At 47.7% G+C, this 12,484-nt stretch overlaps 2 protein-coding genes across 3 annotated transcripts in view; one reads left to right on the forward strand and one right to left on the reverse strand.

The window, feature by feature from the left end:
* The first annotated feature begins 225 nt into the window (after positions 1–225).
* On the forward strand, positions 226–8,327 carry LOC100655081 (NADH-cytochrome b5 reductase 2). The gene is made up of 8 exons (XM_064288493.1): positions 226–467; positions 705–777; positions 3,128–3,234; positions 3,541–3,670; positions 4,348–4,431; positions 5,368–5,453; positions 6,856–6,955; positions 7,871–8,327. Exons 1-8 carry the CDS (start codon positions 372–374, stop codon positions 8,041–8,043), a joined length of 849 nt encoding a protein of 282 aa, XP_064144563.1. The 5' UTR covers positions 226–371; the 3' UTR covers positions 8,044–8,327.
* The window catches only part of PPFIBP2 (PPFIA binding protein 2), a 171,653-nt gene continuing 167,394 nt past the window's right edge, over positions 8,226–12,484 (reverse strand). For both annotated transcript variants that reach the window (XM_064288487.1, XM_064288488.1), the window contains one exon: positions 8,226–12,480. In XM_064288487.1, the coding sequence (XP_064144557.1) occupies positions 12,409–12,480 (72 nt within the window). In that variant the 3' untranslated portion in view covers positions 8,226–12,408. The remainder of the gene's footprint in view (positions 12,481–12,484) is intronic.

A 12,484-nucleotide genomic window follows, 5' to 3' on the forward strand; every position in this document is an offset into this window, starting at 1 on the left:
TCTACTTCAAGGAGGGTATTCTCTTCGATGTAGCCCAGATGAAGGCAGGTAGGCTGAAGGGGACCTGGTGATCTTCATCACCGTCTGCCTGGCCATCTGCCAGGCTTGGTCCAGGGGACCTGACACTTCCCTACCTCTGGTCCACCACAGGCTCAATTGCCTTCTGTTTTAGTATTTTTCCTTCTGCCAAGTTTCTTTCAGGCATAGTTAACTCCTTCTGTGCCTTTGGTGCGGAGAGGGTGCACTATATATGAGAGCTGCCATTGATGAAGAGCGGGTGAGACTTGAGCTGCTCTGCTCACGCTCACATTCTGTCTGGTCAGGACCCATCCCTGCTCCTTGCCATCACTGTCATTGGGCTGACGGTGCTCATGTTGGCCCTGAAGAACAAGAACTCAAGGAGAAGAAAGCTTATCACCTTACAGGACCCTGAAACCAAGTATCCTCTGCCCTTGATTGAGAAAGAGGTAATGGGTTGGGCCCACTCTGTCCCCTGTCAGTGGGGCACAAGAGTCATGGGGAATTTGCTGGCTGGGAAGGCAGGGCATTTAGACAGACATTTCATGGCCTCGAGTTTGCTCCACACTACCATTGTATGTCCGCTGGGGTAGCACTAAATGAAGTTCCTTTTCTAGGAATCTGAGCTGTCCAGCAAGGCTTCTAGAAAGCTGACAGAGTCTGCCTTTGTGTTTTCGTTTTATTAGCAAATCAGCCACAACACCCGGAGGTTTCGCTTTGGACTGCCCTCGAGGGACCATGTCTTAGGGCTTCCTGTAGGTGAGTGGGATTTGGTGTCATCACTAGGCCTGGGCCCTTGCAGGGCTAGGCACTCTGCTCTTAGCAGAAAGACAGCTGAGGTGTGGAGATTGCTGTGACACACTTCCAGAGCCATATAAGCTCAGGGGGTAGGAAGATGGGCTTGGGGTAGTACATTCCCTTTTCTCATTGTTCACTTCAGCCCCACACAAAAGTGATACCTCAGCGACCATACAGTCAGAAAGACAAAGATCTCATCCCAGGCTTCTTGCTGGGTGACCTTAGGAAAGTCCCTCAACCTCTCTGAGCCTCAGTCTATGAAACGCAGTTACCCAGGCCCTTGAATTGTTGTGAGGGGAAAGTGATTGATAGATGTGAAAATTTAGAAACTGAAAAGTGCTGTGCACATAGTAGATGTCTTAGTTTCTTAGTGCTGCTGTAACACAAATACCACAAGTGTGTGACTTTAAAGAACAGAAATTTATTTTCTTGCAGCTCTGGAGACTGAGAGAAAGTAAAGTGCCTCTTCCTCCATCCACTTTGTAGCTTCTCTGCAGGGACCTTATATCCATACAAGGAGGGGACCCATTGTGGAAACAAATCCTAGCAATCTTAAGAGTTCAGATTTACCCCATTTCTAGTTTGTAGCACCATCAGATGGCTGAAATTAGCCTTAGGTGGAAAACCTCTGCTAGGCCCAGGGCTGGGGTGTCAGAGAAGCGTTGTACAAGTTGCTAGTGCGATTTACCTGGCTGGTGGAGGTCCTAATCCACGGCCTACTAGCCCTGTGTACACAGGAAGAAACCTTGACCTCACCCATACCAGGTGATGAAATTACACACCAGACTGCCAGCTGGGTCCCTCAGCCTCCTTGCTGCTTCCTTTCTGCCTCTGCATCCATAAGAGCTAAGTATCAGGCTGTCTTTCAGTCGTCTGCCTGGCCTGTGGGGCCAGTATTATTGGCAAGAGGCCTAAAAGAGTGAAAAACTCTTGAGAAATAGAATTTCTTAGAACCTGCCTTGGTCTATTCTCCCCACAGTCCTGGTGTAGGTAGTACAAAGTTAGTGGGACAAGGTAAGTTAGAAACTTCTGGGAGTCTGCTGAGGGCTCAGAGATGGCGCCTGAGGGACCAGTCAGGGCAGTTCATTTTCTCTGGAGACACAGCCAGGCCAGGCCCAGGTTGGCTGCATCCAAAAGAGTCTTTCCAGGTTTCCAATTTCAGATTCAGAGGGAAGATGGCTCAGGCTTTTATTCCTGGATATCCATGGTGGCCAGCTAGGACATGGCCAGAGTCATTGAGCCTGTCTTAACCCAGAGTATCTGTGCCTCAGGCTTCAGGACCTCCCCCAAAGGCTTCAGCTTGTGGTCCTAACACAACTTGAAGGACCTGCCCTTCTACACCCCCTCCCCTTCCTCCTTCCCTCCATCCTGTTCCCTTCCTTCTCTGTCTCTCCTAAGATCTCTCTTTTTTCTGTCAATTTCTTATGCTTACAGTTTCTACTCCCTTAGAAACTCTAACAAGGAGTTTTCACTTGCCTCCAGCTCTTAGCATCTCTTGACTGCAGCTCCTGCCCTTGCTACTAATTACCTTAGTCACTTAAGCCTCCCAGTTTAGATCCAACAGAAATCTGGGAAGCTCATCCCATCATTTGTCACTAGGATGTACTAGTTATGAGTCAGAGGTCCCTGGCTATACCTGGACCAGTCACTTCTGCCCTGGAGGGGCAGAATTACATGATTCAAAACTTCACTGATGCCCCTCAACAGTGCCACGGGCCAGGAAGACACAATGCTATTGCTAGAACTCCTGGTCCATGTGTGTCCAAATCTGGTGGCCCTACAGTGTTTATATTTGAGCCTAAGCCTACTGTGTGCCAGGCACTGGGATACAGATGAGTTAGGTATACATCCAGTGATACATCTAGTTTAAGAAATGAGTTTGTTAAGGCAACATATTTTGCTTTTATAGGGAAACATTCTGTAATTTTTAATACTTCCAACTGCAGTTAGCTCTTGCTGCTCCACAAAGCACTTTGACACAATAAGCGTACATTGACAGTGAGCTTCCTGTACCAGAAGCTCACAATTACACTATGATTGAAGCAAGTGAGTATAACATCTTTATTTTACAGATGAAGAGACTATTACCCACAGAGGTGAAGTGACTTGCCCAGGGTAGCACACTGAGTAACAAGGCCAGGCCTAGAACCCAGACATCCTGAATTTGGGCTCCTTCTCTGTTTATCTCCCCACTCCACCATGCACCCTACTATCCTATGTGCCCACCTCACTGAAGTTCAGTACTATGGGATTTCTGCGTCCTCTTTAGCCTGACCCATGCTTGGACTTACATTTGATGCCTTTTCTGTAGGTAACTATGTCCATCTCCTGGCTAAAATTGATGATGATTTTGTGATCAGAGCTTATACCCCTGTCTCCAGTGATGATGACCAAGGTTTTGTGGACTTAATTGTAAAGGTAAATGATGGTCACCAGTGTCCCAGCTGCCTAAAGTTCACATAGCCTATTGAGGGCCAAGGGGTAGTAGAATGGAGGGGCAATGCCTCTTCTCTGAGAGACACTGCCCTGGACTGGGTTTTCCAGCAGTGTCATTTAACAGTGGAGCTACAAGTAGCCTCGTAGTGTCTTCAGGGATTGTTTGCAGCAATTGTGAGAGCAGAGGACTTTCTAGACATAATTTCCAGTAGCAAGTGCACTTTCAAGTTGTGTGTGGCTGTGGCCTCACACCTGGGGGTGTGAAAACCATACGGCCTTGTCTTTCAGATCTACTTCAAAAATGTACACCCCAAGTATCCTGAAGGGGGGAAGATGACTCAATACTTGGAGAACATGAAAATAGGGGACACCATCCTATTTCGAGGGCCAACTGGGCGCCTGTTCTACCATGGTCTAGGTACTGGGGGGCTCACACTTGGCCTCCATCTGGATGGGAGAAGACTCTGGGGGTGGTTCCATTGATCTAGAAAACTTTTTAGATTTGAGTCACATAGGCTTGTCTTTAAAGTCTTCATATATTCTTTGATTCACACACAAATTCATTTACCATCATACCTATCATTCATTCACACATTCACTTTATGAGATTGTAAGGTTCACTAAATCAGGGGAATTATTTGGTGTTTCCTCATCACTGTATGCCCAGCATAATGCCTAAAACATAAGAGGCACCTAATACTGAAAAAATGGATGGAGGGATGGATGGATGGATGGGATGGATGGGATGGATTCCAAAATTATGCGTTTACTCACATGTTCATTTATTTTCTCACTCACTGCTGCAGGTTTGTAAAAATGCTCTGTGGGGCTCATGTTAACTTCAGTTTGTGTTTCTCTTTCCTTATAAGAAAAGGTCTAGCAGTTCCCTGAGGAAACCCAGCTTTGTTCTCACTTTGTGCACCAGTATATTGGGGCTAACTGAGGAGGCCACCCTGGCCCACTTCTCTGGTTTAAAATGGTACAGCCAATCCCTTTGGTTGACTTGACTCCAGGAACCCCCCAGGAAAGGCAGTGATCTTTTGCAGGCTCTCAGGCGAGGGCTTCAGAAGTCAGAAGCATCCTCTGTGTTTCCAGGAAATCTTGCAGTCAGACCAGACAAAACAAGTGAGCCTGAAAAAAAGCTGGTCCGTCACCTGGGAATGATTGCTGGGGGCACAGGTAAGAGGTGTCTTGGGGTGGGGGTGGTGGGGGACTTCATCCACAAGGTAAGTTCTGAGACCCTTCTGACATTGAAGTCATTTGAGCCTAGAGATTCTTCTGGCTTTTATGGGTGGGAACTCATGGTCGCTGACAAGCCACGGAACTAACCCTGTGTGCCATGCTCCCCTCAACCAACCTGGCAGCTGCTGGGGAGCCATAGGAGCCTCTCAGGTCAGGCTGGGGAACATGGATGAGTCTGTGGGGCCAGGTTGGGCAGGACCATCCATGGTCCCCCAAGGGCTCCTGGATTCACTTCAAGCCTGACTCTCCCCTCCCTTGAACTGAACACCTGAAAGAAGAGAACACATGTTCAAGGAGCACCTATGATGTACCAATGGCCCTGGTAGTGCAGTGGTTAAGTGTTCAGTTGCTAACCGAAAAGGTTGACAGTTCAAATCCACCAGGCGCTCCTTGGAAACCATATGGGGCAGTTCTACTCTGCCCTATAGGGTCACTATGAGTCAGAATCAACTTGACAGCAATGGGTTTGGGGTTTTTTTGTTTGTTTGTTTATGATGTGCCAGGCACTATAATAGGCACTTTCAAAACTATCACATTGATTCCTCATTAATTCTCTTTTACAAATGAGGAAACAGAAAAGCCCAGACAGGTAAATATTCACCCCAAGCCACACAGTTAGTGAGCTGGGAGTGAAACCCAGTTCTGATTTCTTAGCCATCTTGCTTTCCATCTTGCCATATTAAAATGAGAAAGGGCTTTGGATTTATTGTTGCATTAGAAGGCAAAACCCAAATGCAGGGCTGTTTTCCACTTTGGATTTCCGGGACTACAATGGGAAAACTATAATTGGGCCCAAGAAAAATGTCAGCTCTTTATGGGAGGGCCTGTGGGCACCAGAGATGAGGGAAAGCTGGCCTGCCCACTGTGTTCCAGGGATTACACCCATGCTGCAGCTCATACGCCACATTACCAAGAACCCCAGGGACAACACCAAGATGTCCCTTGTCTTCGCCAACCAGGTGAGTTCTGCTGAATCAGTCTTGAGCTGGCAGTGGGAAGATGGAATGCTTGCTGAGCAGGGACTCTGCATTTATTTCTCCTTGCATTGAGTTAGCTCACGCTACCTGGGGAGTACTTAGTGGGCAGCACAAGGGCAGGGGGCAGCCCAAGAAGCTCAGTCCAAAAAACCGAACCAAACCCAGTGCCATCAAATCGATTCCAACTCATAGTAACCCTGGTGGTGTAGTGGTTAAGTGCTACAGCTGTTAACAAAGAGGTCGGCAGTTCGAATCCGCCAGACGCTCCTTGGAAACTCTACGGGGCAGTTCTACCCTGTCCTATAGGGTCGCTCTTGAGTTGGAATCAACTCGACGGCAGTGCGGGGAGCTGAGTCCAGGGCTGCTTTTATTTCTGTTTTTTAAACACTCCTCTTACCCCAGCCAATCCTGAGTACTGTGTCTTCCTTCCTTAATACGTTTTTTTTTTTTCTGATTATAAAATCATAGATGCCCTCAATAGAAATTTTGAAAAATATAAAGAAAAGCATAAAGAAGAAAATAATATATAATTCTATTCCTGATAAATATTCATATATATTTTCTAGTCTTTTTTTTCTATGTATGCTGCATGTTTACAACTATATATATATATTTTCATTCAACATTACCACAGGCATTTTTTCTCATTAAAACTTCATAAAAATTTTAATCATAGTCTATATCAAGTTACATTATCATTTACTAAATCTCTTCCTACATTCAGGTTATTTTCAGTTTCCATGATTATAAATGGCATTATGATGAATGCTTTTGTCCCTAGGCTTGATCATTTTTTGATTATTAAACAGAATCCCCAAAGTAGAATTATTGGGACAAGAATCATGACGCATTTTAATGAGATCCAGGTCTTCTGTGCAGTACCTCTGAGTCTATGACAAGTTACTTCTGGCTTTGGCTCCTTTTCCTCAGATGAGGCTCTTGACTTTTTCTCTTCCTATATCTTCTATCTTCAGTGCTATTCTACTGTGTTGCTTCTTTAGCCCATTACATTCACTGCAGAAGATCTTGCGCCTGCACTAAGCTTGTTCAGTTGAGTTTGGTGTGCCTGGCACTCAGTGTGGGTATGGGAGGTGGGGCCAGGACCTCTGAATGAAGCCACCCCGGCCCTTGCGAGGCCATGGTCCATCCAATTGGAGGGCGATCACTCCTGCTTTGTGGGAACATATATCCTTCCAGCTCCTACATCTACTAGAGAGGGTTGTTCAGAGCAGCAGCAACAGAACTCTGATTTGCCCCTGGCAGTCTTTGGCAGGCACTCAAGCTAGAATGGCAGCTTGGACAGAAGTATGCTTATTGATTTACTCAGTATGGAGAACAAGCAGGAAGTCCCTGGAGGACTTTCCTAACGTTGCTTCTTTTTTAGACGGAGGAGGATATCTTGGTGAGAGTGGAGCTTGAAGAAATTGCCAGAACTCATTCAGACCAGTTCAAGCTGTGGTACACCTTGGACAGGCCTCCCATTGGTATGATCTCCCTTGGCCCAACTGTGGGTCAGTCCCAACCCTTGACTCATCTCAGGCTGGACTTTTTTTTTTTTTTTCTTTTTGCTTTTTAGTTCTGAGCTTGGAGTCTGAAGCCTTGGGCTCTGCCTCCACATGGGAAATGTAGGAATTTGAGGGAGATAGGATTTGGGATAACTGCTTATGAGGCAATCAAGGGCAGGTGTCTGTTATTCCAGTGGCACTCCACACAGTATACCAATGTGCAACACAGGGCTACTGCACCACTGGGCCACGGTGTATGCCCACGCCTACTGCACTCTGCATGGTAACCCACACAGCCATCACACACACTGTTCCCAGTACCCAGAACGGCCACTGTCCCTCTTCCCCTCTAACAGCACTGCTCACAGCCACCGTACCCTTCACCACCCACCTCACCTAGACAGCAGTCCTCCACATACTGATTCCCAGACAGCTGCTGCGGCCCCAACCAGCACTCAGCAACCATCATGCCTACCGTGCCCCATACGCCCACCACACCCTTCAGATGCACCTTTCCCACACTGCATGGCACTGTACCAGTCTTGTCATACAGCTCACTGCTCAGCAGAGGGCGCCACCCAACTGAGCAGTTCTACAAACCCCACACTACACCTTGGTACATCCCACGTCTGTTCCTGTTCTCCATCCTTGTCAGTGCTTCCAGGGGCCTCAGAGTTCCAGCAGTGAGCCTGGGATCTGGGGTAAGTACTTCAGAGGGCCCTGAGACTCAAACCCTCTACTTTCAGGCCTTCTGCAGGGAACAGTAGTGCAGACTCCTAAGCCTTTGTAGAACAGCCTTGCCTCCCTCTATCTGGCTTCAGTGGAAGGAGGCCTGGGCATCAGAGACTTGACCTAGTGTCCCCACAGCTCTTTTCTGCTTCTGCTTAATTTCAGGCTGGAGGTACAGCTCAGGCTTTATTACTGCCGACATGATCAAGGAACACCTCCCTCCTCCTGGGGGGTCCACACTCATCCTGGTGTGTGGCCCACCCCCCTTGATCCAGACAGCTGCTCACCCTAACCTGGAGAAACTGGGCTATACCAAGGACATGATTTTCACCTACTAACACATCCCATGTTTTTAACAAATTTGCCTGGTCCCTTTTATCTGTTGCAAAGTGAGTTCAGTTTTACCATGTTAAACTGTGATGTTTTCAAAAGGGCCTGTTAATGCACCCTTGGGCATGCACACTGGCAGCCCTCTCTTTTGTGTGTTGACCTAAGAAGGTGGGCTCAAGGGCTGGAGACAAAGAGGCTTCTGAAGACTCCTTCCTTGGGGAGGCCTGAAGGAGCTCCATTTCAGTATCTTTTTCAGGAGATTAGTGAAATAAACTTAAGTACAAAGCAAATAGCCCATGAGGTATGGCTCACCCATGAGATGTGGCTCTGCGGGGGAGCCGCTGGGCAGTCCGGAGGCCTTGGCCTGCCCTGCATGTGAGTTGGCTTCTGCATATCCACAGGGGTCCAAAAAACCAAAACCAAACCCAGTGCCGTCAAGTCAATTCCAACTCATAGTGACCCTATAGGACAGAGTAGAACTGCCCCATAGAGTTTCCAAGGAGCACCTGGCAGATTTGAACTGCCGACCCTTTGGTTAGCAGCCGTAGCACTTAACCACTACGTCACCAGGGTTCCACAGGGGTTAGAACTGGCAAATGTGCCAGAGCAGAATCCAAAAAAAAAAAAGCCTAGGGGGTCATGATCAACTCCCAGTAATCTCTCTTGAACCCTTCTCTCCAGAATGTTCTGTGTTTTTAAGGTCAAACCTACCAGCAGGGCTCAGGGACTTTCCAGGTGTACTCTTCTGTTTCTTGTGGGAAGCCCTTGAAATGGGAATAGTATTAAAAACACACACACCAAGGCAGTAGTAAATCCAAGGGCAGGTGAGCTCCAGGAATCCTTCCTAGACACCCGGCACTTTGAACATCAAATGGAGGTGAGGGGCACTTTATTTGCATCCTCAAAATGCTAGGCACTGGGCTGGCATGAGAGGGCATGGAGGGTGGTTCCATACAGTTCTCAACTTGCAAAGTTAGGTTCCTGAAGAAACCCATTGCCGTCGAGTTGATTCCAACTCGAAGGGACTCTATAGGACAGAGTAGAACTGCCCCATAGGGTTTCCAAGGAGTAGTTGGTAGATTCAAACTGCCAGCCTTTAGTTGGCAGCCAAGCTCTTAGCCACTGTGCCACCAGGTTCCTGAAGCTGTTCCTTAAATCCTTTATCATGCTAAGCCCAAATGATAAATGTGACCATTGTCACCATCTGCTCTCAATGGACAGGATGATACACTTCTGCTCTAGCATTTTACCTAGGGAAGGAGCCCTGGTGGCACAGTGGTTAAGCTTTTGGCTGCTAACTGAAAGGTCATCAGTTCAAACCCACCAGCCACTCCTGAGGAGAAAGATGTGACAATCTGCTTTTATATAGATTTCAGCCTTGGAAACCCTATGGAGCAGTTCTACTCTGTCATATAGGGTCACTATGAGTCCGAGTTGACTTGATGGCAACAGGTATGTTACCTGGGAGTGGTAGTGCCACTTCTGCACTTTATTTCATATAATCCCTTAACAAGGCAGAGGTTCTGTGAGGATTCTGCTCTTCAAGTTTAGATGAGGAAACTGAGGCACAGACTAAGTAATTCTCCCCAGGTCATTCAGCCAGTAGGTGGCAGAGCTGGGCTTCAAACCAGGGTCTAATTCCTAAGTCATTTCCGTTTCACAAAAACTGGCATACTAGCAGCAACGCTGAAACTTGGTATCACTGGATTGTTTACTGTGCGTGCGTGCGTGTGTGTGTGTGTCACAGTGTCAGAGAGGAGGAGGAGAGAGGTGGATGCTGTCCTAGGGAGCTCTCTTGAGTACAGCTGTGTCTTGCCCACAGGGTTTCCAAACAGGGATAGTCTCAGAGGGCCTACAAGGGGAAGAGGAGGGAGGCTAGTGTTAATCCACCCATCTCATCTGTTCAGCGCATGCTCAGCGATTCCCCTACTCAGGAGAACATACTTTGCTGGTTACCACATGATGAGTAAATCATAGATCCTGCCCTCAGGGAGGCTTGTCCTCTGCTTTAAACTGTTTTCGCTCAAATCCGCATCCTGGCCACTCCCTATCTCCAAGAAAAATTCCAGCAACCTGGTTTACAAGGCCTTCGATATGGCTCCTGCCAGTCTCACCAGAATTTTCCTTCCCTGGGCCTTCCATTGTGACCCTATTCTCTAGTGATTCTCAACCAGAGGTGACTCTGTCCCCCAGAGGATATTTGGCAATGTCTGGAGACATGTTTGGTTATCACAACTGGGGAGAGGGATGAGTGCTATGGGTATCTAGAGGGTGGAGACTGAGGATGCTGCTAAACATCCTACAGTGTACAGGACAGTCCTATCACAAAGAATTGTTTGGCCCAAAATGGCAATAACGTGGAAGTTGAGAAACCCTGCTCTAGTTTTACAAACTATTGGCAGTTCCTAGGATCTTAGGATGCTAGGAGGTTTCAAGCCCATGCCCTTCCCCTCTGGCATACTGGTAAACTATGACATCTTTCAAAATTCAAATCTCTCTTCCATGGAGATTTTTCAGTCCCCATCCACAAGCTCCCAGTAAAAAAAAAATGACAGCTTGCTCTTTTGGGCCTTGAGACTTCTATTGGAGCACTTGGAACATTTTAGCACACTTGTTTTAAACATGTCTATGCCCCCTCCCCTCCCATAAACTATAAGCACCCTTAGGTGAAACCCTGACATTCACTTCTGTATCTCTAGCCCTCCCTAGCCCAGGCCTGGTGCATGGAAGGTACTTAACACACACATGTGAACAAATGGGTAGATGGGGAACTAGAAGCATGGGTCTCCTGAGCAATTTGAGCACCAGGATTGGGCCTTACTCCTATCAGGACTATGGGATCTGGCACAAGAACCATCCCATAGCATGTGCTTAGCATGTGTTGAGGGTGGGTATGGTAAGAGACACATAAAAACTTCAAGGTGATGTAGGAAGTGCTCTTGTCTTGAAAAGGACAAAACATGGGATAGAGTTGACCTGCAACCTAACAGCAGCAAAGGTATCCTTAAAGAGACAGTATCTGTGCTGGGCCTTGACAGGTAAGATTTGGCCATGTGAAGGCGCCTGGGAAAAAAAAAAAAAAACGCACTCTTTAGTGAGGAATGACACAGAAAAGGTGCACACGTCTTAAAAGGAGCAATGAATTTGGGTAGGAAGTAGTGGGTTCACGAAGGTTGAAGGAGCCAGTGTGCTGAATGACTATAAAGGACCTTGGATATTGGGCTAAGAACTTTTACTTCTGTGGTAATTCTGTAACAGAGGAATTGTGAGCAGAAAGGTGACAGGATTAAAATGGTGCTTTGGGAAGGTCACCCTGGGGATGGGGTAGAGAACAAGCCTGAGAGGAATAACTGGAGAGATGAGGTACCAAGTAGGAGACCAAGTGCAGTCAATCAGATGAGAGACAAGGCCTGAACTAGAGCAGTCACAGTGGGAGGGAGATGAAGGAGCAAAATCACTCAGGAAGATGGAGAGAATTTGGCACCTGAGTTACTGGAGAAGCAACTGAGTAGTTTGAGAGTTTTAACCATGTATGACAAAGCATGGTGGTGCCTCGTGGCAGAAACATGGAGTTTGGGGTGCCCAAGGGCCTTCCAGGGAGGGGGAAGCTGTTTAATCAATTACATCTGAGGATGATGAGGGAAAATGGTAGGACAGAGATTTGGAGTGTGCTCTGGTGAGCTTGGGAGGAGGAAGAGGGCCTGTGTGTGTATATGTGCATTAGGGACTCCTCTGCTAAAACCCTGGGAGGCCCAGCAACACCCAGGAACCAGCAGACACCTGCTGCAGATGAGAGTAGATTCAGGGCAGATGGGTGCAATAGGAAAGGAGTCTTATGGCTCCTTTCCTGCTCTCACCCTCCACCTTAATTCCCCTCTGCCTGCCTGATTCCAGTGAATGAAAATACATGCATGCTCCTTCGAAGCAGCCCAGTAGGGGGCACCCTATTACCATTTCACGGAGCTTGGTCACAAATGATTGAGAACATTTCTTTTCCAGGAGAGCTTTTATGAACCAGCAGCCCCTCCCTTCTGGTATAAGAGCCTCTCACTTGTCACCAGGAACAGCATGTGTGTTCCTCACTCACTGCCCTCCCGGCAAAAGTGATCTGCAGTCCACCTATAAAAATACAAAAGGTAGAAAAGCTGTGGTGAAGAGCACAGCAGGGCTGAAAACACATAGGGACACTGGGACCATCTCTTGGACATCTGCTCCACATCTCTGCTTTGCTCCTGTCAGCATGTGTGTCCAAGATGCCCCTGCCAGACCCAGCCCGTTCTGGGCTCCACACGTGGCTGTGTGCCAGCTCCTCACTGAAGCAAAGACTCAGGGCCCTCACACGTGCTTCTCTGGGCTCTCGGCCATGAAGGAAGTCATCTCCAGTTATCAGAGCCGGGAGCAGCCAGGCGAGAGTCATTCAGCAGCTGGTCCTGGCTCAGCAGAGTCTGA

This window comes from Loxodonta africana, chromosome 7 (assembly GCF_030014295.1).
Source record: "Loxodonta africana isolate mLoxAfr1 chromosome 7, mLoxAfr1.hap2, whole genome shotgun sequence".
Taxonomy (NCBI): Eukaryota; Metazoa; Chordata; class Mammalia; order Proboscidea; family Elephantidae; genus Loxodonta; species Loxodonta africana.